Source organism: Mesoplodon mirus (genome assembly GCF_964341445.2).
Source record: "Mesoplodon mirus genome assembly, chromosome: 12".
NCBI classification, from domain to species: Eukaryota; Metazoa; Chordata; class Mammalia; order Artiodactyla; family Ziphiidae; genus Mesoplodon; species Mesoplodon mirus.
The window spans coordinates 80,409,310-80,435,381 of record NC_138988.1 but is presented as its reverse complement, the minus strand read 5'-3'; the positions used below and the strand labels follow the sequence as shown (position 1 = coordinate 80,435,381).

General features: G+C 45.4%; 1 protein-coding gene across 2 annotated transcripts in view; it reads right to left on the bottom strand.

Moving 5' to 3' along the window:
* Positions 1-12,556, bottom strand: part of TFAP2D (transcription factor AP-2 delta) — a gene marked incomplete at its 5' end in the record, with an annotated part of 53,727 nt that extends 41,171 nt beyond the window's left edge. The window contains 3 exons of one of the 2 annotated variants that reach the window (XM_082639119.1): positions 7,339-7,399; positions 10,875-11,372; positions 12,362-12,556. In XM_082639119.1, the coding sequence (XP_082495245.1) occupies positions 7,339-7,399; positions 10,875-11,372; positions 12,362-12,400 (598 nt within the window). Of the gene's footprint in view, positions 1-7,338; positions 7,400-10,874; positions 11,424-12,361 lie in introns of those variants that run through there. The other variant, XM_082639118.1, reaches the window with a different exon arrangement.
* Positions 12,557-26,072: the final 13,516 nt, after the last annotated feature.

The window sequence follows — 26,072 nt, the reverse complement described above, 5'->3', positions numbered from 1 at the left end:
TTCCCTGGTGGTCCAGTGGTTAGGACTCTGAGCTTCCACTGCTGGGGGCCCGGCTTCAACTCCTGGTCAGGGAACTAAGTTCCTACAAGCTGCATGCACAGCCAAAAAAAAAAAAAGAAAGAAAGAAAGAAAGAAAAGAAAAGAAAAAGAAAGTAAATAAATAATAATGTTTTTACTGAAAATTCACACATTTTCTCCTGAAAATGGGCTTTCAACCGTGGTCACTATGAATCATCAGCAAATTTATATTCTTACATAAATCTTCCTCTCTTGCATGCTAGCCAGTACACACACAGTGGAGAACACAAGAATCTCACCCAACCGGTCTCAAGTTTATTATGAACGTACGTGTTGTTTTCCAGGAAAGGAAAGGGCACAATTTTAGAACTTTCCTATCTTTGTTAATCTGCGGTAGGTTAAAAATCAAATTTAGGGAGTTGCAGAAGATTATAATTTTTGTAAAAGAAGGAGTTATATTGGGCTTTCTCCAACTGGGAAACTGCCCCCTTTGGGCAAAGTGAACCCCCTGAAAGCCAGCTGCTCTCAGGGAAGTCACTGAGTCTGCCAGCTAGCCAAGAGAGAACTCTCTGGGCCCTGGGTCTTCTCTCCTGCATCCAGGTTAGCCTTCTGGCTTATGCTCAAATAAGCATTTATTAGGTAAGTCACAGAGGCTGCATATTAAGAATATGCTTTATGCACACACAAATTGCCTGGAGGATTTATTTTGTATTCAGGATTAGCCATCAACTCCAGAGTCTTTTATTTTTTATGTCACAGCATCTTTAAAGGGAATTTCTGTTACTTTGATACTTGGCATTGCTGCAGCCTTGGGGAACTCTCTTGTCCTGGTTAAAGATTTGGCAACTTGTAGAGCTTACAGCAGCATGTGGGGAACCTGATATCTTTCCTCCCAGTGGTTTATTTTTTAAGGAGAAAGAAAAGAGTAATAGGTCAACATAACCAGAGTTTTGCATTTGGAATGAAGGTGGGACATCTCTAAGGGGCTCCAGACTACAGACGGCAATGATGAGATTTCAAAGAAGGAAAGTCATGAAGGGTCAACTACGTCAAGCCATTTAGAGTGTTCCTCCCCAGTGTCACTAGCTGAAGTTCCTCTTGGTGTCTGTGTCGCATGTCAGCTCTTATTAAAATTACATAATATTCATTCTAGACCCCGCACTCCAATTAGGGGTGTCTCTGGTGCCATAGCTAGGGTCCTCATGCCGAACTTCTCTAGAGTACATCCCTTTTCCATTCATAGTGCACAGACGCAATACTTCCATGGGATTGACTAATTTAAAAATCGACATTTGGAGATAGAGCTTCCTACTTCCAGTGATGCTGCAAACTCAGATGGGTAGCTATAGTAACAGCATAAGAAATCATCTACTCAAGGTCACTTGTTAGGACGTGGCTATCATAAAAGGGATAACTTTGCCAAAACTACAGTGAAAAGTCAACCAAAGCCTGTGTGGGGAACAAAAGCAGCACAAAACACAGAGATGCAGATCCTCCAGCGGCCAGACTTTGACAGATCCCGTGGGGCCAAAAAAGCACGGGGATGGGGCTGCACCCGCCTTGGCGTGCTGGGGACGATGTGGGGGAGGGAAAGAGGTAAAAGATTGGCCAACAAGTGACCCATGCGACCTTAGGCGAGGAATTCTGGGCCTCAGTCTGCCCATCTCAAAAATGGGGATGCTCACACCTGCTCCAGTTATTTCCCTTATTTATTGTGAGGAGGTACAACGGAAAACGGACGCACGCGTGCTCGTTCACCCGAGTTAAGGCCACTCAACCTTACCATTGTGTTGAGCAACTGCCGCGGCGCTGGATGCAAGCTGCAGAGCGCGACAAGACCCGCCCACTTTTTACGCAGCTACGGAATCGGAAAGCCAGGCGCCAATGCCTGGGTCCGCTTTTCCTCTTCTTCTTCCAGGCAGTTAGGGCAGAGGAAAGAGTCCGGGCCCTCTCCCAGGAACTGCGGCTCCCCTGGAACCCCTAAAGCTGCCTCTAAGCTACTCTTTCCCTCTGGGTGCCTTCCCGCCTCGGAGCAGAGCTGAGGACGGCTAGAGGCCCCGCGCGCTCCGCAGGTGCGATCAATACTTCCCGGCGGGCTTCCGGGCGCGGGCCCGTGCGCGCAGCCTCTCCAAAGCCGCAGCGCCGCCCCACTCGCCGCCGCCTCGGCGTCGACATCATTAGACCAAATCTGGAGAGCAAAATAAATGTTCTGTTCGCCTTACAGCCAAACAGATGTTTACAATTCAAATGAAAGAAATACAAATGGCAGGGATTTTTTTATCTCCCTTCTTCATCTCCAGTGATCGCTCGTTTTTTTCTGACACATTAAAAAATGTGTAAGTGATTACAGGAGTTTCCTGTCCCTGTTTGTTCTGCGGCTGCATTTCTGTGAGTTGCGTGTGTAAACGGGGTGGGGTAGGAGCATTCTCGGCTGCTTTCTCTCTAGCCTCTCGCCCTTCTCAGCCCCAATTACACCCCCCCCAGCCCCACGTAATCCCCTCCCTCCACGCAAAGCAGATGTTAATTGTAATCAAACAGTAAAGGGATAAGGGGCCTAACTGCCATCAAATAGGCCTCGGATGCCGTATCCGCAGCTAGTTGCACTGTCTGGGGGAAGGATATGTCGTTACAGGTATTACTGGGTTACCAAGTCTGAATGCGCTTATCCAGGTCGAGATTCCACGCAGAACAAAAGAAAGGGAGGTCTGCACGGAGAGACCTACTGGTTTAAGGTAGTGGTGGGTGTGTAACGTGTGTGCAGAGCCTGCTTTGGCTTTTGGTGATGTTCAAAGCAATAAAGAAATTAGAGAGACACCAGTAGGCTATGGAAAAGTAGCCCCCCTCCCCCTAAAATAGATTTCCAACAAACCATGCCTCTAGATCCTTTGGTACATGAATTTTATACTTCATATAAAGGAGACTGAATTCTGCATCTGCAGCATCTGTGTTTGGGGACTAAGACGGCAAACGAAGCCCCAGGTGTATTTCTGACAATATTTTCACAGTGGATGAGCCACAGAGATGAGTTTTGGTGATCTGAGTAAAGAGAGATTCCAGGGGTTCTGACAAAAGAAGAGGAACAGGGCTTCTCACCCCCCCACACACACACCCCTTTAATCTTACTCCTTCCAGGAGCTGCTGAAAGACTCAAAGTCTCTCTTTAACTCCAATTCCAAAGCCCAGGGCCCTCGCGAAACCCGAAAAAACAAAGGAAATCTCATCCTTCTGCTCAAGCCGCCTGTGGACAGCCGTGAAGGCTGCAGACGGGAAGCGTGGTCGGGTCCATCCACCCGGTTAATGGCAGACTGGGCGACTGATGGTAAGCCCCCTTTCACGGAAGCTTTTTTTTTTTTTTTTTTTGAAATTAAATCAGATCTGACAGTGTTTGCACCGTAGCGTAAATGCCTCCGCTGGCGTGCCAGTCACCTCTAAGCGATCTGACGCACTCCAGCTCTCTTAAAACGTGCAGAGTTCAGATCATATTAATTCCCCCAAAATGTTTTGATTCAAAGTAGTTTGTATTTTGTGTAGCCACGGGCAATCCAGTAAGCGCTCCTTCCTGCCCGTGGCCGGGTCCGCTCCCTCTCCGCGTGGCCCAGAGGCTATGGCGGTATTTAAGCTTCTGAAATTAGCCTGGGGCTGCAAGGCAGAGTGATCACAAAGCGAAACAAGGGCGCTTCCCCTCTTCACTTTTTTCTTTTTTTTCTTCCTTTTTTTTTTTTTTTTTTTGAGTTTGCCATCCCGATTTAACAAAAAAAGACCAGGGCCAAAATGTCACTTTCCACCCAAATATGAAAAAGCTGGGTCTTCTCATCTCATCTCCATCCTCTTCTGAAAGCCATGGGCCAACTGAACCCCTACCCCTGCATTTCCAATCTGGATCCTCTCATTATTAGTTTCATCATCATCATCGTCGTCATCAACATTGTTCTCCTACTATTAAATTCTCAGAGCGAGAAATGAAAGGGATGAGCAGCTGACAAAGGGGAAGGGGCCATAAGGGAGCCTCAGAAGATTCAAGGGGAAAAGAAGAGTGGGTTTTCCTTTCTTTTTCTTCTTCTTCTCCTTTTTTTTTTAATGATTAAAAACACAGACGACTCCTGTAAATAGAAGCCTCATTTCTTCAAGAGATGCCTTTTGAAACCCAGTATCTGAATATTCAACGAAGGCAAAGCTCCACTCTGTACGTACAACATTAATATGATCTCTGCAGAATTTGCTACTCAGAAATATTAACATATCAAAGCCAGTGCCGGAGGCGAGAGAAGCTATCGATACGCGAGCACAGGGTAAAGTAAAGATTATTGGTTCTGATGGTTGGAGTGGCGGAGCTGCGGGCAAAATCGCGCACGCCATTAACCGAGAGTGAGCGCTCGGGGAGCTGCACCTCCGACGCGGTGGCAAATATTTTATCTAGGTGGTAATTACCTCGCCGCTGCCCCTCTTCCGCGTTCTTTGGCTATAGGGCTTCATTATAGGTAAGAACAGTGTAACTGCCACTTACCAGAGTGAGTCAGGGAAATGGTATTTTGTTCTTTGCAAACAGAAGTGGCCAAATTTAAAGAACTGAGACACACACCTCCCCCCGACAAGCACACATACCACACTGCAAACAGGACAGCCTCTCCCTGGTGAATTCGTGTAGGGCATTTAGGGCACTGTCTTTTTTTTCTAAAAGAGCATCCAGGGGTCTTGAGAAGTGAAATCTATTTTTTTCCTCCCACAGTAAATTCTGGAAATCATTAGAAATGTAAGTGCATCCGAGAGCTCAGCAGGAGAGGAAAAAATGGCAAAAAGTTTTGCTTTTCAAGAAATCATGTTTCATATGGCGAGTCACCTGTAAAGCATGGATTAGAAGAGAAACAGACTTTTCCATCTGAGCTATTGCACAATATGGCGACAGAGCAGAGCGCTTGAGTTAAAGCCCTCCCGATTTTTGATGAACAAAGGTGACTCGAGCTGTTGATGTTAGAATCCTGTGTGCTACCAGTGACAATAGAGAGAAGGGACTTCCTTAGCGTTTCTTCAAAAACGGGGAGTCCTGAGATGACGGAGCTGGGCAGGCGGCAGGACAAACATCACCTTTTAATGCAAGACTTCCTTGCTATCCATTTGCAAATTGTCATGAACATTGATCCTTTCAGAGTAAACAGACACACAGAGACACACACCCTGGTCTCTGAGGCTCAACTAAATTAATTGGCCTTTCTCTAAGACATGTGGAAATGGAAAAAACTCAGCAGCTAAATTCTGAATTCCTTTGCATGGAGGGGGGAAGGATTAGGCTTTAGTCAAACAATACAGACGTAAACCCCAAGTTACCTCCCCTCTCTCCTTGGAGCCACGCTGTTCTTCTAAAAGATCAATGTTTGGTTTAAAATAAATTCGGCTCCTAGTTTTAGGTGAATGACACCGAATTCTACAAGAGCAATCAAACATCACCTAAGGAAGACCATTTCCATGGCCCTGAGAGGATAGGAATGTAGTTTCCATCTTGTAGTGACGGGAGAGCTTTGGCCTTTCTTGGGCGGGTGGTGAGGGCTATCCCCTAAATCTCTTTCTGAAAATTCAACTGATTGCACAGCCTCCTCCCTTCCAGCTCTCCGCCTCGGCCTCAAATAATTCTCACCCCCTGCCAGCTATTGTACGATCGGATGTAATTGCCAAGCATTTGAGAAGGTGATGTTGGAGCAAGTGCGGAACTGAACGCAAAAACGCAGTAGCTCAAGCCGGGCTCTGGGAGGAGGCAGCTCCGGGCTCTAATTAGTGGCGCTGTCCTTCAGCACCACCGACATCTCCGTGCGCCCTGAGTGCTTGGCCTCACCTTTAGTGTGAACACCCCAACGGACCCGGATCAGCACGTCACCTGGTCCCTCTTTCATTGTGTATTTTAATCCCTCTCTCCAATAATATGTATATTTTATTTCAATTTTCACTAGTCTGGGCCTATTTCATGTCATTTCAAAATGGCTGAGTATTGGCCTGGCTGACAAGCTTAATACGGCCCATTTTAAAAAATCTCTGTGGAGCAACACTGGCAGTTTAAAAAATAATAATTTTCAAATCGCCATAGGGTGAAGCAACAGATTTAAATAGCCATTTTCCATGTAATGGAAGTTCCAAATATCCACTCTGACAATAATCAGTTTCCCAAAGGAAAACTCTGTTTTCTTCCCACCTCAATTTAAATGGAGTTTCACATTGGACATTGGGTTGTAAAACCTGCAGTTTAAACATGAAATAATCCATTGCTTCCTATAGATGCATATTTTTCTTTGGAAAAGCACTGGAGTCTTTTAACAAGCTTTGAAAGGGATGGACAGGGACTGAAGGACAATTATTTGGTGCCATCAGAAGTGACTCAGTTTTTAGTGGTTCGGTTACTAGAGACAACTGCGGCCCTGGAGCTGGAATTAGTCCTAGTGAATAGGCCACATCTTATTAATTCGTATGAAGTTGGGATAACAGCTGGTCCGCCTTGCCTTGTGTGCTCCTCGGGTTACTCAGCTTGCTAGGAAAATAAGCTTCAGAGGCTCTGGGTACAGTGAAGTGGGGAAGCCAGCAAAATTGGCACTGCCTTGAGGCCCTTAAAATGTCATAGTTCAAAACCTTTTGTCAGAATGGAATATTTGAGATGCAGCCCCCATCAGTGTCTGAGCCAAAATCAACAGCTCTCCACCCTTGCCTCCCCCACACCTTCCAATTCCATGGGTAACTCTGGATTCAGATGTTTCCCTCAACAGATGGGAACAAGAGAGCTTTATCCGGTACAGTTAACACCACCTCCTCCTCTCACCCTCCCTTAAAGAAAGAAATGTTCTGGACACTTAGAAAAACGAGGGCAGCTACAATATTGGTGTTTCATTAGCCTTCCCTGAAGCCCAATGAATTTAACCTTTCAAAGCCTCAAGCTAACACCATTACCTCAAACACCCAGGCTGTGGCTGGCACATTTAGGGCTAAAAGAGACCAGAAATTCTGCTCGAGGATGTGGTGATGGGGAAAGGGAGTGTGAGAAGGATTTTTTCCCTTTTTTTTTTTTTTTTTTTTTTGCCTCTAACTTTGGTTCTGTCACTGCTCCATTGAGGAGCAGCAAATCTCTTCTATCACAGCCTTTTGGACACAGGCTGGTTCAAGCCTCAGTGGAGGAAGGGAAGCTTTCTAATGTGGGTATGCCTGTGTGGGACAAGAGTGATTGACCAAGAGTCATTGTTTCCTTTATCATCAGATGGGGATCTGATGTTTAAAAGCATCACTGGACTTTCAAGACAAAGTGACAGATGAGAGAAGAATGTTTAGTTGTAATAAGTTGTTACTTACCTCTTCTTATCACTCCACCTTGGCCATTGAGAACGAGACCACACTGGGCTTCCACAGAGCCCTTAATAAAAGAAAAAGAAAGAAAGTCACTCATATAGATACTAATAGACACGTTAATTAAGTCTTTCAACCTGTCCCACCCAGAACCCCGTCTCCCCATAACCCCATGGTAGACATTTAAATGCAACCATTGAGCTGAAGCAAGTTTGGCAGCACACACAATTTTAAGGGGGAAAAGTGCCAGAAAAACCACAATCTAAAAGTTGTATAAATTTTAAGGTATGCATTTTACAGCACCATACAATATTACACTTCAAAGCACAGGAGTGCCTTTTATCTTGGCATAAGAGAATGAGAAACCCTTTGAGTCCCCATCAAGGCACATAGCATATATATAGACAGTTTCCACGGCACTTTCTGCGTGGAGCAAATTACACCAGAAGTGTCAAGTTGGCACTGTGGGTTTCTTGGGAGCTCATAGGAGCTATTTCAAGCGCAGGATTCAAGATATCTTATGAGGGTTCTGTTTTACCCCAGATGTAGGAGCATCCTATCATGCTACCCAAAGTGTGTCTTATGGAGGAAACACCTTCAGTGTCACTCACTGTAGACCTTCAGCCTCCTAATGGATTGAGGGATCATTTGAGCTGGGAAGGAGGAAAAGGTCTGCTGATTTTTGATTAAGAAAAATAAAAATTTCTCTCTCTCTGTCTTCTTTCTTTTTTCTGAGCCTAAATGTGTTAAAGGCTCATTTTCCTTTACAAACAAACGAGGTATTGGACTTGAAAGAGGCCTTGAAGGGTGTTAACCTACCCAACAGCCCGTGAAGAGTTAAGTAAATGCGGAGAGAGTCGGTGCATAATAAAAACCCACTTTACAAAACAACCTTTACAGCCCTGGCTCCCTTTTGCTTCTCCATTTTCACCATATTGAGGCAGGCCTGTAAGACCCCCCTTTTCAACCTACTCACGAGTTCTTTCTTATTTTAACTGTTCTGCCTTAAAGTGATTATCAAATCAATATGAAAAAAAAAAGTTGGAGACTGAGCATAAATTAAAGCGGTGATGGGAAAAGGTGTGACAGTTTCCTTTGTTGGCCATAGCAAATCTTTTTAGGGGACTCAAAGATGGAACTGAAGCCACAAGACTGTTTGCATCTGTTAGGCAGACTTAGACCGCCCTCCAAACCATTGGACTTTCACTTAAAATTCTGTGCAGGGAAAAGTATATTTACATTTGTTGCATTTGAAATGAGGCATATGCTGATGAATGTTTTAAAAAGGAAGAAATAAAAGGAGAGAGACGGGTTTCTCCCACACACCCCCTCCCCATTTCTCTTTTTAAAAGTATCTATGACTTTTTCTTTTTCTTTTTCATTCTGACAACTAAGTCCAGGAGGAGTGGAAGAAAATAACTTGCCAGACTTACAACTTGCCTCTATATCTATATCAAAAATGTATATACACACTTCTGTAGACATAGATACATAAATATATCATATACCGTTCTCCTCTATTTCTTCTAGTGTCTTGGAGTGTTTCTCTCATGATGAATTTTCCCTCGGTATGAGCAAAAAATGGCAAAAAGGAGGTTAAGAATGTTAAAAGACATAGGATGAAAGTAAAGTTTTCAAAATATCTGAAATGGAAAAGGTAGAGGCCAGAAGTTCTCCAAGGAAGTGAATCACTTTCCCTCCCAGTCTCTGGCGCACCGTTAAGATGTTTATTTTCTTAGAGGAAATGAATCTTTGTCTCTTCACTTAACAAACTTTTCCCCCTCATAAGTAAAACATGTTGTTTGGTCGGATGACATTGCATAAATGACCAGTTGAATGGCACTAAGTCGAAAATTGGATAAACTACGGTGCTCTTTTGCACGGGATTCGCTCTTTGTCTCGTGCTTGCAAATGTTCTAATCCCCTCTTTTGAAAAATGCCCGGCTTTGTGCCTAGCACAGGAAAAAAATTTGTACAGATACAAAAAAATCAGCGGCAGACGTGGCTATTAAAAGGAGTAAATAGGTTTTAGTTGAGCTAAGCATTGAATGGCAGATTTTTTTCCTCTTGAGACATAAGGAGATCCTTGTGAAAAATGTAAAAATGCCCCGAGCGTATAAAATTATTTTGTGAATGTAAATGTAGAAAGCAAGGTTTATGGAGCCAAATCTTTTTTCTCGTGCACCGATTTTGTGGCTTGGGCTCTTTGTTGGGACTGTAAGGGCTTCACTTTAATTTTTAAATAATCCCTTGCTCAGAGGTAAGTGAGGGGGAAAGATTTTCTGTGCGCAACGAGGGATCTCTTATGTCTCCGACTCGTGCTCTTCCAGTGTCTCTCCTTTCATTTTGGGGACCTTGGAGAAAGTGGCCACCTTCGTGTGAACTCGCAGACAGAGCTGTACTTTCAGCCAAAAGAATGCACAAATTCGTGTCTTCTGGGTTCTGTTTGGGACATGTGTGGACTTATTTGTTTGAAATGTGGCTGTGACAGTATGTCTGCATAATCATATATTCTATTGTTGGCAAACAATGTGCAAAAATACATTAAGAGAGAAAGTAGGAGAGATCATTTGATTGAGTCATGGCCTTCACCATATCTGAATTCCTTCTTCCTTCCTCTCTTTCTCCCTTTATTACTTTCTCCCTCGCTCCCTCCCTCCCTTTTCTCCTTTCTTCCTCCCTTCCTATTCATTTTCTCTCCCCGTCTCTCTTCCCTTGTTTCCTTTCCTTCTTTCTAAGGAGTTGCATCTTTTCTCAAAATTAATGGCTTGGAGAGTAAAAACAAAGTTGTGAATCGTTCAGCCAGGTGACGGGATTGGGTGCTGCTCAGGCGGCGAGCATCAGGCTCAAGCCCACAACCCGGCCAAGTGCATTGTGCACAGCCTTTCATTGGGGTAAATTTTTGAGGCTTACATTTGCGATTCTTTACTGTCCACAACAATCTAGGATATTTGGTGGAATTTTCGCTGGCGCTCAGGGTCCCCCAAATGTTCTGAGAACAAACCAGCCCCCCCAATTCATAGTAAGCGCCCCACAAGCTCAGTCTAGGACAAATGCCTGGAACACGAGGGTAGACGCAGCAAAGCGCCGAGACTGAGGGTGCGATTGGTCATCAACTCATCGGGTCTTACTCTGAGTCCAGTTGGCCCAACCCCAGGCTACATGATCTCCCCCACCCCATGCCTCAGGGACAGAAACGTGGATTCACAAAAGACCTCAGTGCAGACCGCCGGAAAGTGGGGGGGCCCGCAGCTAGCTGGACTCCCGAGCGTCCAGGTGAAATGCCTGCTCCAATGAGAGGGACAGAGTGGCACACGCCTCCTTTAATTGTTTTGATAACTTTCCCTAAGTGGTGTGTGTGCGTGTGTGTGTGTGTGTGTGTGTGTGTGTGTGAGAGAGAGAGAGAGAGAGAGAGAGAGAGAGAGAGAGAGAGAGAGAGAGAGAGGTGGTGGCGCGGGGAGACGGCTTACAGTCGGATTATTAACGGCGCGGGAGGGGGAGGAGAGGAGGGGAGGGCGCCAATTCGCCGCATGCTTATTTACCTGCAAGTCGTCGGCTCCCGCGGCGGCCAGCCCCAGGCTGGGCCCTGGCAGGAGTCTTTGATCTGGGTGCATTCCATACTGAGAGCCATGGCTCATGAGGGACAGGTCGTGGCGGCGGTAGGCATCGAGGCAGCCCAGCTCCCGCCTCTGCTCGTCCAGGCAGGACGACTTGAGCGCCCGCGCATTGTGCAGGTTAATAAAGTCGGTGGGCTCCCCGTGGTGGATCTGCTGGTAGTACTGTTGCGAGTGGTGGAGCGAGTTCAGAGAGTAGGCGTCGGGGGTGACGGCTGGGTGGCTGTGCTGGAACTCGTAATGGAAGGACTGGTGGTGGAGCGGGGTGTACTGGTGGTTAGTGGAGAAGTAGGGGGACGCAAACTCGGTGCCGGTGGTGGAGTAAGTTAGAGGGGAGGAGGAGGAATAGGCGACAGTGGAATTGGCTACGGACTCCAGACAGCCAAGCTGCATCAAACGGTAGCTGTTTGATCCGTCGTGACGTATCTGGAAGGAAGAGGGGGAAAAGGGAGAGCAGAAAAACTTGAGGTTTGTCATTTTGCAACCGAGGCGCGGCTCTCCCGGAGCCGGGAGCTTTCTCTGAGGGGCGCGAGCGCGCAGGGCTCGTGCCGAGCCGCAGCCGGGCTGCGCGCCTTCGCCAGGGAGCCTGTGCGAGCGGGCGGACTGGGGGTGGGCGGCCTCGTCCTCACAGTCGAGAGCTCGGAAAAAAATCCCCCACCCTATATAGGTGCGGGTGACACACACACACACATACACACACGCGCGCGCGCGCACACACACACACGCACACACAGCCCCTGCCCAACTTGCGCAGGGAGCCGGCCCCGGGAGCCAGGTTTGCCACTGACTCCGGGGCTGCGGGCAGCAGACCGAGAGCGTCCACGGGCGCAGCGCCTCGCCACTCCAACCCGCTGCCAACGACAAGATGCCGCGGCTGTCCACGCTGGGATATTCTGCCAGAGCTGCTCAAAATCTTTATCGATATATTAAAAAAAAATCCAGTCTGTGCAAATCGTCCAACGTGCTCATTTTCTTAACCATTTGGGGCAGGGAATCCGACCCCCCCTTTCTGCTTTAGTCTCCTAGAATAAGCCCATTCCAAAAGGGGTGCGTGTTCCCCACCCCCCTGTCCACCTACCGCCCCCCACCCCATCAGTCTCTTTGCCTTCCTGAGTATCTTTTTCCCAGCTCTATCTCTCTCTCCTCACCCCTCCTCCCTTTCTTTATCATTAGGATTATGTTTTTCCCCCTAATTATGCCAAATGTTTCTTAACGTGGCAGAGAGTTGCCCTTCCTGGCGACAGATGTCATAACGAACTTTCTCCCTTTTCCTTCCTTAACTTCCCCCCGAAAGCCAGATTATAATTAAACGTAACGGTCCGATATAAATTAGAGACAGAGGAAGCTGCCACCGCCGCCGCCACGCCGCCGCCGCCACACACACGCGCGCTCAAAAAAAAAAAAAGTAATAATACCTCGGCATCGTGGACTAGTCCCGGAAAGGTAGTTGACATGTTGGGTTTCTCCGAAAGCTTACGATGCAATTTCCCCCTCCAAAAAAAGAATCGGGAAAAAAATCCAAACTTCTTGTATTTTCCAATTTTTTTTAAGGAAAAAAAATGTTCTATAGATAGAGATCTAAATTGTAATGGCTTTGCCCGGATCAGATAGCTCCTTGCCTCGTACCCACTTAAAAACCTGTAGGAACAAAATTTTCCCTCTGCACAAAAGCAGCTCCCTGGAACAGATTTTGTACTTGCTGAGTATTTCTTTGGCTGATGTCGTAGGTCCCTTGGTAATATAGAAGTTTTGAAAATTAAGCATCAGCACTGAGAACTGGGAGGACAATAGGCAGAAGAGATTTATCCCAGGAGACAAGGAATAAATATTGTATCTTCGCCTAATAAGGAACTGGATGTTCTTTCAACATTTTTATCCATTTTTTCCAACCTTTATCATGCTTTTCTATACCGACTGAGGTGGGGACTCATCTCTGCAGAGAGCATTTGTACACATTTTATTGTGAAGATAGAGATCTAGCCCCGATGTGTATATATTAGAGATAGAAATATATATTAATTAAAGCTTTCTTTTACACAAGTAAGTGTTCATGCCTATTGGTTCCACTCCCTGGATGCTGAAAGCTGCTTTTTCCAACGAGTACCCAAATCAATTTCACCCAGACTTGGGGTATCTGCCTTTGCCCAAGTGGGAACAATACTCCTCTTTCCATATTTACATGAATTTGGGTTCTTTTCCCTTTTTTGAAAGGCAGCACCTGGCAGTAGCTTACACTTTCAGCAGCTTTAAAACAAATAACCATGATGGACAGTCCCAAGTTTCCATCGTAAAGAAATAGTGTAACTGGCAATCTATTTAAGAAAAATATAAGAGAATAAAGACTTGTGACAAGATTCTACATTTAGGTGAAACGTTGTCTTCCACTCCTCAACCCAACCCATTTTCCCCCTCTTTTTGTGTTTTCCTACTTCCTTTTCGAAAAGACTGCTGAATGGGGGGGGGCCTGTGTTGTATGGACCATTTAGCAGGGGCACCAGGTATTTGAATACCATTACCCCCCAAAACCCTTAAATGTTTGAAAGTAATATTTTACAAAGAGAGGGCATGAAGGAGGCAGTGCACACTTATCTCTGTCTCCTCGGTGGATTTCTCGACTTCCAAACAGTATTTGAGTTTTACTTCATTCAAAATTCATCTTCCCGCATCAAGTGGTCTAGTGCCTAGAGCGGGTAGCAGTGGCTACAGGCCCGCAATACTGAGGCTCTGCTGAGTCCGCACACCAGCCCTGCCTACCTCCTAAGAACCGGCTGGCCCCAGACTCATCTCAGAGATAGAAGGGGTAATTTCGTCTTAATTGCCATTTCATTTGGTTAGCTTTTGAGTGTTTAAGCTGAGAAGGTGTCTTAATAATAAGCCGCAGGCAAACAGGCAGGCATGTGGCTTTTTTTTTTCTTTTTTTTTAGGTCGGGGTTTGGGAGGGTTTATTAGGATCTGCTCATGCAGGCTAACTGGGGCTGTCACTCAGCGCTCTTTGCTTTATATAAATGGACAAAGGCACACGACAAGAATTGAAATGCACTGTCTGAAATGGAGATCCGTGATGCCTCAGTCCTGCGCAAGGATCAGCTGCCAACACTTGCTCCCCTTTTCAGGGTGCGCAAGTGCCCCCTCCCAACTTCTTGAAATTCCATATTTTGGTCTAATGAAGTCAGCCCAACGAAGATGAAAAGGAAGAATGACCAACTTGATCTTTAAGTAGGAGGGGTAAGATGAAGGCCATTGCCACTGAGAGGCTGACTCCCAAAATGCTTGCAGTGGAATCTTTTGTTTGCCAGGACTGAGAGAGGCCTCTATATTCCACCCACAGACAAAATACGCGTCCGTGGCAGCCGGGGCCTGCCCCCAACACCTTGCCCCAGGAACGCCCTCCCCTGCGGAGGTACAAAGCTCCCCCCAGAAGAATCTACAGGGCCCGCAGGTTATCTGGGGAATGGCCAGACGTGCTTTTCCTGGTGGCTCTTGTTGGTTTCCCAGTAAATCCCAGCTCAAATGGGAAAGGACGGCCCCTTCTCAGACAAGCCGCAAACTCCTCCCTCAACTCCCCTACTGTCAGATACATCTTCATTGAAGGCGAAGGGACCTTCTTTCCCCGGCTTGGGTCCAGGCAGCAGACGCAAAACCCTCTCCCTCGGGAATGACCAGGAGGCTCAGGACGTCTTGGCCGCCTGCTCTGACTGCTGTCCCAGTGCGTTTGGCCTCTGCGTTTGGCCCTGTCGGGGCGAAGGTCCACACGCGGCCCCCGCACTTCTGGTACTCCCGATAATGAGCTCTGGCCTGGAGCTGAGTACATCCACAGAATGACCTCCATTTGTCCCGGCCGTCTGAACCCTTCTGGACATCACCGAAGAACTGGCAAACGTACCTCTCCCTTCCATTCCCTAATCCCACCCGGTTTTCCCGAGTGACTTCTAGGTACCAAGACAAAAGGCGTCCAGGCTTCATTTACTGTGCTTCTTGACCGCCCCCGCACCCCGTGGTATTAGAGGAAAGTAAAGATCACGAGGGATGAGAAAAAAACTTGTATTTAAAGGAGATGAAGCGGGGAGGGTAAAGAGCATCTCCTTTAGCTTAGGAGTCTACTTTGCCAGGGCCTATGGCTTCTTTGGAAAGCTCTCCTTCCATCCCAGTGCCCCAGCTTCCCACACCAGCGTCTAAACTGTAGGGAAACCCCATTTGGCCAACTGCTCCCTCTCGCCTCATCCCAACTTAAAAAAAAAAAAAAAAAGAAAGAAAAAGAAAAAAAAGCTGTTTGTCCGTGAAAGAGAAGTTGGGGAAATCATCAGCGCCATATGCACATACTGGTCAGCAGCTCCCTTCCATCTGCTCTGGGGTTGCTCGGCGCGCCCCTTTTCTAAAGAAACTCATTGAGGCAGGTGTGTGCTGTGCTTGGTGTCTGTGTGTGTGTGATGAGCGCGCGCGCGGGATTTGTTTCTGTCAGACAGTCCCCCCCACCATCTTCCCTTCCCATCCAATTAATAGTCTTGAGCAATTAATAAGTGCCATCCTGCTTGACCCAAAGGCTGGGCTTTTCAGCAAAGCTAATTCCCCTTTCTCTGCTTTGGCCCTTTCCGGGAGAGCGACTGGCCACACATTCTCCAGCGGGAGGTGTAATTGAATTAACTGGCCACGGTGAGTTGGAGACACAGTGACAATCGCCTGGGGCTCCCTCCCTGGGGAAACCGGTAGTGAGCCCGAAGCCGGGCCCGCTCCCGCGCACTCAAGATAGCTCATAAAAGCACAGAGCAACCCTGCCAAGCCGGCACCCTAGAAGCTGGAGAGGGTCTCTCTTAGCACCCAGCGCTTCTGCTCTGCCTTCTGAGTCCACGCTCCACTCCAGGAGGGATTGTTCCACCGCAGTCCCTTTAGGAATCAGCAGAGAAATCTTTATATCTAACGTGTTTGTTTTGGTTAGGATCCAGAGCTAGAGAAGAGAGTTTCTGAATGGTTTCCTACAGTTCAGACTCTGGTGTAGAAAGCTCAGGTCCCTTCCTGGGCTTCTAGGCTGGTACCATACTGGTCACCCCAGTTTTCATCCATTCCCAAGCATCTCCATGGAAAGGGTCTGCCACTCAGTGCGTGTTTGAGTTTTGTGGGCAAGTAGCAACAAGCAAGTGCCTATCCCTAGTTTTATTAAACATGTGTTTCTCCTCCTCCTCTTTCTTCTTATTCCTACTTGGGATTTCTTTTGCTCCTCCAAATGGATTTTATATGGACTTTGTTCTCCTGTTGCGTGAACAGACTTTTCCTACAAAATTGCTTGCATAATTCTAAGTGAAGTAGAGTGGTTAAGGACTGTAGTTATTTGGGCATTTTCAACCAAAAATACTTCCTTGGATATACACATACATCAACCATAGTATCTTCTTTCCTCCCTCTGTTTTTCCTCATTTCTTCCTCTTTAGAGGAAGGTAAAGATGAGATTGAATCCATTAAACATATGCCTTAAGAGAACATGTATGTACATTGTCTAAGAATGAAATCGAGTGTGTTCTGCTCCAGTGGGGCACACAGTTCCAGAGCCCAGACATAAGCTGGCACAACAGGAGACAATTTTCATGATCACGAAGACCCTGGCTTCGGAAGGGTACTTGTACAGGAGGACAGTGGAACACTGAAAAATCCACTATGTTCTTTTCACAAAGTGACCAAGAGGTGTAGATCTGTTCATCAGTACTTCTCCTAACCTTCCAAGCCTCCAAGCCCCTTTCACTCCTTATTCTGGATGCATATAAAGAGCAGAGGTGACTTTAGAGATTCAAAAAAAAAAAAAAGTAAACAACTGCTCTGTCCTATCTTAGTGGTGTTTATTCTGGTTCTATCTGCCCTCACTTCTTTGTGAATCTACTGCCTTCTGAGCACTTCCATCCTGGATAGTCTAAGACAAACTCAACCTGGGGTTTCCAAGAGCCAACCACACAGGGAGCCCTCGGGGCCCTCTCTCAAGAAGTTCCAGTTTCACAGTTACTCAAGCTTTTAATGACCTAGCAACGTCTTCTTATTCAAGGACCTACTCTGACGTGGTTCTCCTAGCGTCTACCAGTAGTAACCGTGGGAGGGTGGGTGGGTGGTGTCAATCCTTCAGGTGGTGGAAAGGGAAACATGTTGGGTCCACCAGGCAGTATCCTAATCCCTGGTTCATTCAGTTTTCCTGATTAGCCAAGGTGGACAGAGAAGAGTGCTCCAAATCAGGCAAATTCTGGGCAGGAGGCAGACATCGAAACTTGACCCAGTTACAGGACCAGGATATTAAGGGAGAAAAGTCATGGCAACGTGGGTATGTAGGTGCTCGGGGTCAGACTCCGCCTCCCCCCCCCCAGCCAAAAATGAATTGCTTGCCTTTCTTACTTCAGTTAGCCTCAGCTGGTGCCAACTCTGGGTGTCTTCCTAAAGGTCCCTCCCCTTTCCTTTCCAGTTAGGATTTGCTAACTCTTCTTCCTCTTGGTATTCCCCACCCGCATCCCCATTCTTCCTTCAACAACAGAAGGGTCACTTTTTGAAAAACGTTACCTTAATTGCAAACGAGAAATGGCAGACCATTCTTTAAAAAAAAGAGCTGTGGGATATTTAGGGGAAATTAACATTTCTGATAGACTCCCCAGTCATTTCAGTTTAAGGGTTGTCATTGATTTTTTTAAACTCCGTTTTCTTTTTCTTTCTTTCTTGTTTTTTTTTTTTTTTTTTTTTTCCCCTCGGTAAAACCTCCTCCGGCAGAACCCTACTGCCCCGCCCTCTGGGCTGATTGTCAAAAGCCTAGCGCGGATCTGTATTCCGCCTTAGCCTTGCAGCCCACAGGCAACATGGATTCCGTAATCGTACAGAGAAAATGCATTTGCAAGCAATTAAAAAGCCTCGCGAACGTATTAGTCGAAAATTAAACAGAAGAACTCTGTCGTCTGAAGTCTTCCCTTTGATAACAGTGAAACTTGGAGCGGAGGCCCTCGTCCGAGAGGGCGGACTCCTCGCCCTTCTGCAGCAGCTGCCTAGTCGGACCGGGGCTCCCACCCTCTCCCCGCAGCGCCGCCGGGGCGCCTGCAGCGCCTGCCTTGTCGTCCCCGCGTGGTCTGGGGGGCGCTCACCCCCAGGCAGCGGGGCGAGCCCGGGAGGGCGCGGCGCCTGGAGACCTCTGGGCTGGCTGTGCTCTTTGTGACAGGAAGCTGAGGCCTAGCTCTCCCGAGGGAGACTTGCCTCTTGTAGCTAAGAAATGCATGAGTTCGGAAAGGACCGCGCTGCGTGCTCTAGCCTCCCTCGGTGGTTTAACCTTGCAGCGCAGTAGGGGTTTTGGGAAGTCGGCCGGCCGCCGTTTCAGTAAATGGAGCCTTCGTTTACTAAGCACTTTTACAAGTGTTGGCTCCTCTGATGTCGAGAACACTCCCTCTCCCCATTACTTTCTTTTTATAGAGCAAAGAATAACAGGAAAATGACGGCAGCAGCTAACACTGAGCACGTCAACGTGTCAGCTCCGTTCCGAGCTCTTTACGAGCATGGTGTCATGGTATCCTTACAGCATGCCTAGGAGTTAAGTATTCTGGGGTAGGTAGAGTGTGTATTAGTGTCAGGATGAGGTAGTATGAGTGCAAACGGGGACCCTGAAGCCCTGGACCCTCCCTCGCCCAGCAGGTAGGCAAGCGGTGAACGTGAGGGTCAAAGAGGTTTCAGTGATAGCCTAGGTCACACGAGCTTTTAACTCAGTGACTTTGGGCCTCAAATCCAGATCTTTTTTCCCCACTACTACATCTTCTGGCTTCTACTGCATCTAAACTTTTCCAGGTTTTAATTTCCTCCTTTTATCCCACATCTCCATTCCTTTCTAGATGCCTAACAGAACATACCCACATTGTACCCACATGGAGGCCCGGCCCAGGTTTCTTTTGCAGTAAGGGAGGGTCATCTTGACGCCTCTGGCCACAAATCCAGGCTCCCTGATCTGACCCCTCCGTTTCCTGGTGACGGACTGCGTGCGGGGCTTCCAGAGTCTGCCCGCCCTACCCAGGCAGGTCGGGTTCTGGCTCTGTCCCCGGTAGGCAGTGGCATAGGCCGGCCGGCTCCGCATGGATGCTCTGAGGCTGCGGCGCGCACCCAGAGCCAGGCCACAGGGGCGGCCAGCGGTACCCGCCAGGCCCCTCTTAAACGCGTTTCCCAGTGCCGCGGCGGCTGTGGCTTTGTGGATCCACTGCTGGCCTCCGGGACCCCCTCATAACCGAGATGGCTAACTGTGCAGTAACAGGACTGTTGGATTTGGAACCACAGAACCTGAGCTTCAATCCCGGATTCTACCTGAGCAAGTTACTTAATTTTCTCACTTGTAAAATGGAAAAAAAAAAGTTACTAGCACTTAGCTCCTCTGGCTCTTGTGAGGCTTAAGTGGAAAAATTGCCCATCTATTATCTCTCTATCTATCTATCATCACTTTGATTAGCCTGGACTGAGGGGAGCATTTAGTAAATGTGGGGTATTATTATTTGGAAGGGGGTATTGTTAAGAAGGCCCCAGAAGGGAGCCTTTATTAGTAGGACATCCTTGCTTCCCTAGGGTCCATTTTTGCAGGCCTTGGACAGATGGCACCAAAGAAAACCCGGCTGGGAAGGACTTCAGAGGTCACAGGATCCTACCCTTTGCTGACATATGATGTATAAAGTCACACAACTAAGCGAGCGACAAGGCCAGAGCCAGAGCTAGAACTCAGACACTTGCATCCACTCAGTCCAAAGCCTCTCATTCAAGATCCAGGGAATGGACCACCCGCTACCCGCACCCTCCCGCTTCTTTTATGGCTAATTTGTATTTCCTCCTGACTTAATTAACATTTTGGTCTTTAAATGTTTTTGAATTTTGTTTCTTCTCTTCTCACTTTCTCTCTCCCCCCTCTTCATCCTCCTCTTCCTCCTCCTCTCCCCCCCACTTTTGCCCCAGGGTCCCCATCCCATGCCTTCCTGGGATTCTGCTGTTTTAGCTCCCTATCGTCTAATCTTCAAAGGCTTCTGTCTCACCTTTGGCTCAATATCCTGGGCATTTTCTCAGTGACATGGTTGGGGGAGGGGAGCGTGTGTGCTTCTCCATCTGCAATACTTTGAGTCCTGGTCACCCTAGCACATATCACATCACCTACCTTCTAACCAACCCCTGTGGGTCTGCCTGGTTGCTGACCCCAAGCCCCTGCCTCTGCTTCTTCTCCCTCCTAGTAGCCTTGGGGAGCTTTGAGGCAACCAGGCAACCAAGGCCTCCTCTTTTTTTTTTTTTTTTTTTTAAACTAAAAGAGCTTTGTCTTCCTCTTCTGTCAATTACCCCAGCAGCCTCTCAGAGGTCCCATTTATTTTTCCATTGACCTTTTCTTCCTTATGTACTGGAACAATGCCTTATTATTTTATTTATCTTAATCTCTGGTGCAATCGCCCTTTTATTCTTCAACTTGGCTGCGCTAGTGTTTGCCTTTACACTTTCTCGACTTTATTATGTAATCTTGCCGAATCTCCACGCTCTGTGCATGCTGTTTAAACCTCATGTCTGTCTTTTACTTACCCTTGAATAGTTTTGTTTTGAAACTCCTGGTCCACCCATATTTACCGTATTCCTTTTTTTCCAACTATCTGTCTGCTGCCTGGAATGCCCAGGGATATTGTCCAGAAATTTATACCAGTTCTGCTTTATTGCACACCTTACCCAACAAGATGTTCCGTTAAAAAAATTTTTTTTTCTACTTTGGCCCTGCCATTTTTGGTGGGCTGTGGTAATGCCTCTTCCTCCAAAGCCATTTCTGCTTACAGGGTTCATGTGGTCCTTAGACAATTGTTAAGATAAATTTCTCTCTTTTGATTTCCCTTTGAGCAAGTAGAGGATGATGAAGAATACATAGATCGTGCCACTGGTTAGCTCTGTGACTTCAGAAAAGTTACTTAACCATTTAGCTCTCTCTCACAACCAGGTTATATTAAATGCGGGTACATGTATATGAAACAACATTGTAAATGATAGTGTGCTTTAAAATGATTGGTTATGATTTATTTCTGCAAATAACCTTCTTGCTGGTAGGTCAAGTTGCCTCATTAGGTTTGTATCAGCCCTAATTGTGATGAGGAGTACTGTTTCTCTTCCATGACCCGTCCTTTCCAACACTAAATTCTGGTTTGTCTGTCTTCGCAGAAATGTCTATGTTGCTACTAATTTCCATGTCAGAAGACTGTGTTCTAGAAGTCTAGAATCAAAAGGGGACACTTCTCCATTATGGATTCACAGAAAGCCTTGAGGGAACCTATAGACACACTCTAAATCTCCTCTGTCTCTTAATGTTTCCTGCAAAGGATGGAGATTGCCATCCCAGAAACAGCCTATTGCCATTCCTACCCTTTGGTAATCCTCTCTCCATCAATTTCCTTTCCTTCTCTCAACCACTCACTCCTTTCCTCTCTCTCTGTCTTCAGGTAGAGAGTCTTAACTGAAGGAAGAAATAAGCACAGAAAAGATGACAACCCACTTGGAGCTTTTTCCCCTGAGGGGTATCCTGCTAACCTGGCTGGGAGTAGATCATGTCACGGAATGTCCATTTTAAGAAGTTCAGTGAAGTGGGACAGTATGGGTTAATGTTTTGTGATCTTCAGATGTGAAAATGACACCTCTCAAGGCTTCCCTTTTGGAGGAATTAGAGATTAAACTTAGCATTGAGATTTCTCTCTGGTACAAGACCCTGGAAACACGTATAGACTGTGATGTATTAAATATGTGCCATATATTAGAAATATCTGTAATGAATGCAGACATTCTGATAAATAATACAGTGTACAGTTCTTTGTATGATTGAACACTATCTACTTCTCATATATTTATGTGCCAGTAGTTAAAGAGAACAGGTTTCTTTCCCTAGTTAAATACGTTGAAACAGCATTAGTCTTTTAGGAGTGTGTTCCAATTTGAATGCTAAGATTTAGATGGTGACAAAACTAAGCACATGTAGTTTCTCTGCTTTGGTACATTCAGTTTTGACTTAGAGGAAGAAGCTCTTCCATTAATTATCTGGGCTCTGGTGGTAGAGGAGGTGTAGTAACACAGGATGTTAGAGAGACATCATTTTAATGGACTTTTCATTGACGAGGTCAAGTGTATCTTAGATACAGCTGGCAGCAAAATTCAAAATTCTTGAAATGAAGAAATTGTATACCTTGACCATATGCTTGTTTACCACTGTTGTATAGATTATGGTGACCAAAATAACCCAAGCTTTAAAGAAGTCTAGGATTTCAAATTATTCACGCTAATATTTTTTTCTCCCTTTAGAAAATTAGCAAACCAAAGATAACTCCAAAATCTGTGTTTTTTCCAGAGAACATGGAACCTAACTCCTACTTCCACAGATAAATAAGACTACTGGCTTAGTAGGAAATAAGTGTAGAAAGGTAATCTTATCTCTTCCCAAGATGGTATATCATACATGAGACAGAGGCTGTGTTATGACTCTTACTTGGTTGGAAAGAATGTCAGTAGGGTGACTTGAAATGACAGAGTTAGGGTTTTATGACACCGTAAAATCTATTTTTAAGAAGTGAGTCATTGACTGGGCATTAAGAAATGCTAAAAAGCAGAAAGATGTTTCACCCATTTTATTTAACTGCTCATGCAACTCCACACTAATGCAGAAAATTGGGCCATCTTCACACCTGATTACAGAGCTCTTTACCATGAAGTCAGTACATTACATTATAGGCGAAAAAAACATAAAGAAAAAGAAAGACCAAAGAAAATCCAGAGCTCCTTTACTAGGAGTGAAATTTGCAAAATCTTTTTGATTCTACTGGAAAATATTTCCAGTCAGTGTGACTCTAGCAAATAGACACAATCAATTTCAGATTGTCTGAAATAATTGTGCTGTCTTATGCAGTAATAACTAGGCACATGTGGCTATTGTGCACTGTTATGGACTGAATTGTGTCCCCAAAATTCATATATTGAAGACTTAACCCCCAACGTGACTATATTTGAAGATGGCGCCTTTAAGGAGGTAATTAAGGTTGGGATTTCCCTGGTGGTCCAGTGGTTAAGACTCTGAGTTTCTGCTGCTGGGGGCCCGGGGTTCAATCCCTGCTCAGGGAACTAGATCCCACATGCTGCAACTAAGACCCGGCACAGCCAAGTAAGTAAATAAATATTACAAAAAAAAAAGGTTAAATGAGGTCATAAGAATGGAGCCCTAATCCAATATGACTCATGTCCTTATAAGAAGAGGGAGAGACACCAGAAATGTATACCTGCAAAGAAAAGGCCTTGTAAGGACATGATAAGAACTCAACCATCTGTATGCCAAGGAGAGAGGCTCCTGGAGAAACCAAACCTGCTGACACCTTGATCTTGGACTTCCAGCCTCCAGAACTGTAAGAAAATTAATTTCTGTTCTTTAAGCCACTCAGTCACTGACATTTTGTTGTGGCAGACTTTGCAGACTAACACAGGCACTCTGAGAAAAAACAAGACAAAACAAAAAAACAAAATGGCCCTCCCCACCCCCGCCCAATGTCCAAGAGTTGGACTAGTGTTATCACTTAGGCCCTGGTGTTGCTACAGGCTGGCCTGACACTCAGAGTCAGATCTTGGTGTTTGGATGAACACAAACCATCTCACAGAACATCAACATCAGACAGGGCCACTCTGTGACCATGATGGATCAAGACAGAAACAAGACTACTCTATAAGCATGTCCAGACACAGAACACAAAAGTACTCTACATACACCTCTCTTGGTTAGTATTAGTGACTGCTGCTTCTTCACCAATACAGCTTTATCTTCAGTTTTTCCTCTCTATAAAAATTTATTGATACACCTAATCATAAAGTTCTCCCTCTTTCTGAGAGCACTTAATCTAGTGTGAACCTTTGCTCCCTTGGACCATCCCTGAAATCACCCAACCAAGACCCAGATCCTATAAGTTCTTTCTAACACACTTTATTGGGTGTTCCGTGATTCCTCATGATGTGTGTCCTCCCTTACTACATGTTATAAACCCAGTGTCTTCAACTACAGACATGTGTTTGGTGGTTTTTGACTAGAAGGCACTGGCAATTTGAAATGAAGCTAGTCCAAATTGAGATGTGCTGTAAGTTTAAAATACACACCTGATTTTCAAATACTTAGTATGAAAAAGATAATGTAAAATATCTCAATTTTTGTACTAATTATAAAGAGAATATTTTGGATATATTGATAAATACATTATTAACAGTAATTTTACTTGTTTCTTTTTTCTTTTTAAAATGTGTCTACTAAATATTTAAAATTACTCATGTGGCTTGCATTTTATTTCTTTTGAAGAGTGTTGGTTTATAAAGTCCCAAGAAATGTCAATCATGGACAATTCTGACCATGGGCAGCTTACTGTTTTTTTTTTTCTTTTAAAGGAGTTTATTAGTCAAATTACAACATGCTTCATTGTGGTAACAAACAAGTCCAAAATCTCTGTGGTTTAACACAACAAAAGTTTATTCCTCTCAAGCACACAATCCATTGTGGGTTTGGAGACCTCACCAGGGCTGCTATCCTCCATTTCCATAGCCTCAGGGATCTAGTGAGATCTTTATCTCTGCATTATCACAAGGTTCTGGCACAAGTAAATTAGCCTTTGTTCCAGAAATATGTTGGCCAGATCTAGTCATGGCCAGATCTAGTCATGTGGCTCTGGTTAACTATAGGGCAGGGAGAGTGTAATCTTCCTATTTGCCCAGAAGAAGGGGAGAATTGAAAATGAGAAGCAATAGTAATTAATATCTGCCATAAGGGGAGAAATGTAAATAGAAATACAAGTTCTAGGTCTTAGTTTAACACAAACTTGTGACATATTTGATATATACTTAAAATATTTTATTTAGGAGACCTAGACTCAGAGGACATCAGCAATGATGTTGAACACACAGTCAGAAAAATCCTTACATTTTCCAACTCACATTTCTATGATAACATTTTAATGTTTCAAGGCCCTTAAATGAACATAACGTGTGGTTACCAATAGCTCACAGTTCCTTACATCTTTTTTCTTATACCGAGATAAGCCTTATATATATATTTTTTCTTAATGAACCTTAGAACAAAGTTCGAACTTTGTTTGAAAGCAGTGTATAATTGAATTAAATTAAAAAGGAGAAGCTTTGCAAGATCATTGATATTTTTAAGTTCATGGATTAGGCTCTGTGTCTGTATCTATCTATATTTATATCTACTCTATTTCCCTGTCTCTCTCTATACTTACAGATATATATACACACACACTCATGTATATACACATGTATTCACACACACACTCCACTCGCATGTATTACTTTATTCAACAAGGTTTCATAACATTAAAAACAAATGTGATCCTGGAGATTTCATTAGTTAGAATCTTCCCATCTGCAGGAGGGATTCCTAAAATGCAGGCGAACTTGCCTTTCTTATCTTCAAAGGTCTCCTCCCAGCATTAGAAAAGTTGTTTGTAGTAAGCCCAGGGGAGGGAGGAGGGTCTAACAAGCTTTCTCCTCCTCTTTTGTGGCTGAACTGAGCAGGTTTCTAGTATGACTGATTTTACCAATATACATCAGTAGGTTAATTTCTAGAGGAGGCAAGCCTATGGCTGTGTGGAGCGTGGGCGGGGGGGGGAGGGCGGGAGTCAGCACTCGATCTCACTCTCCCGCCCCTTCCTCCTCTTCTCTCTCCTGGGTCTGCCACTGCCCTCCTACACTGCTAGCCCCCAGCACACAGCCTAAGAGAAAGGAGCTGTCCGTTCAGTACCAGGGCCACGTGCAATCTGCCCGCCAAAACACAAAGAACTGAAATATTAATTAAAAAAAGCCAATCTGCTCAATCCTCCGCCCGCAGGCAGGCTCTAACGGAAAACCGCATATGCTTTCCCTTTCTCCTCAATAAATCTTCATCTGGGCATTAAAATACCTAAAAGGATTAGTCATTAAATGCTTGTACATTTGGCTTAATTCACAAGAAACTGTGTGTCACAGGGTTACATCAGAACTGCAGTTTAATCTAATTTGCAGTATTTGTGTAAATGCTTTATTTCTTCTGCTGATTGTTACAGAGGATAATATTAATATCCCAAGTGTCCAGAGGGAGAAGGTTAACACACCAGCACGGAAATG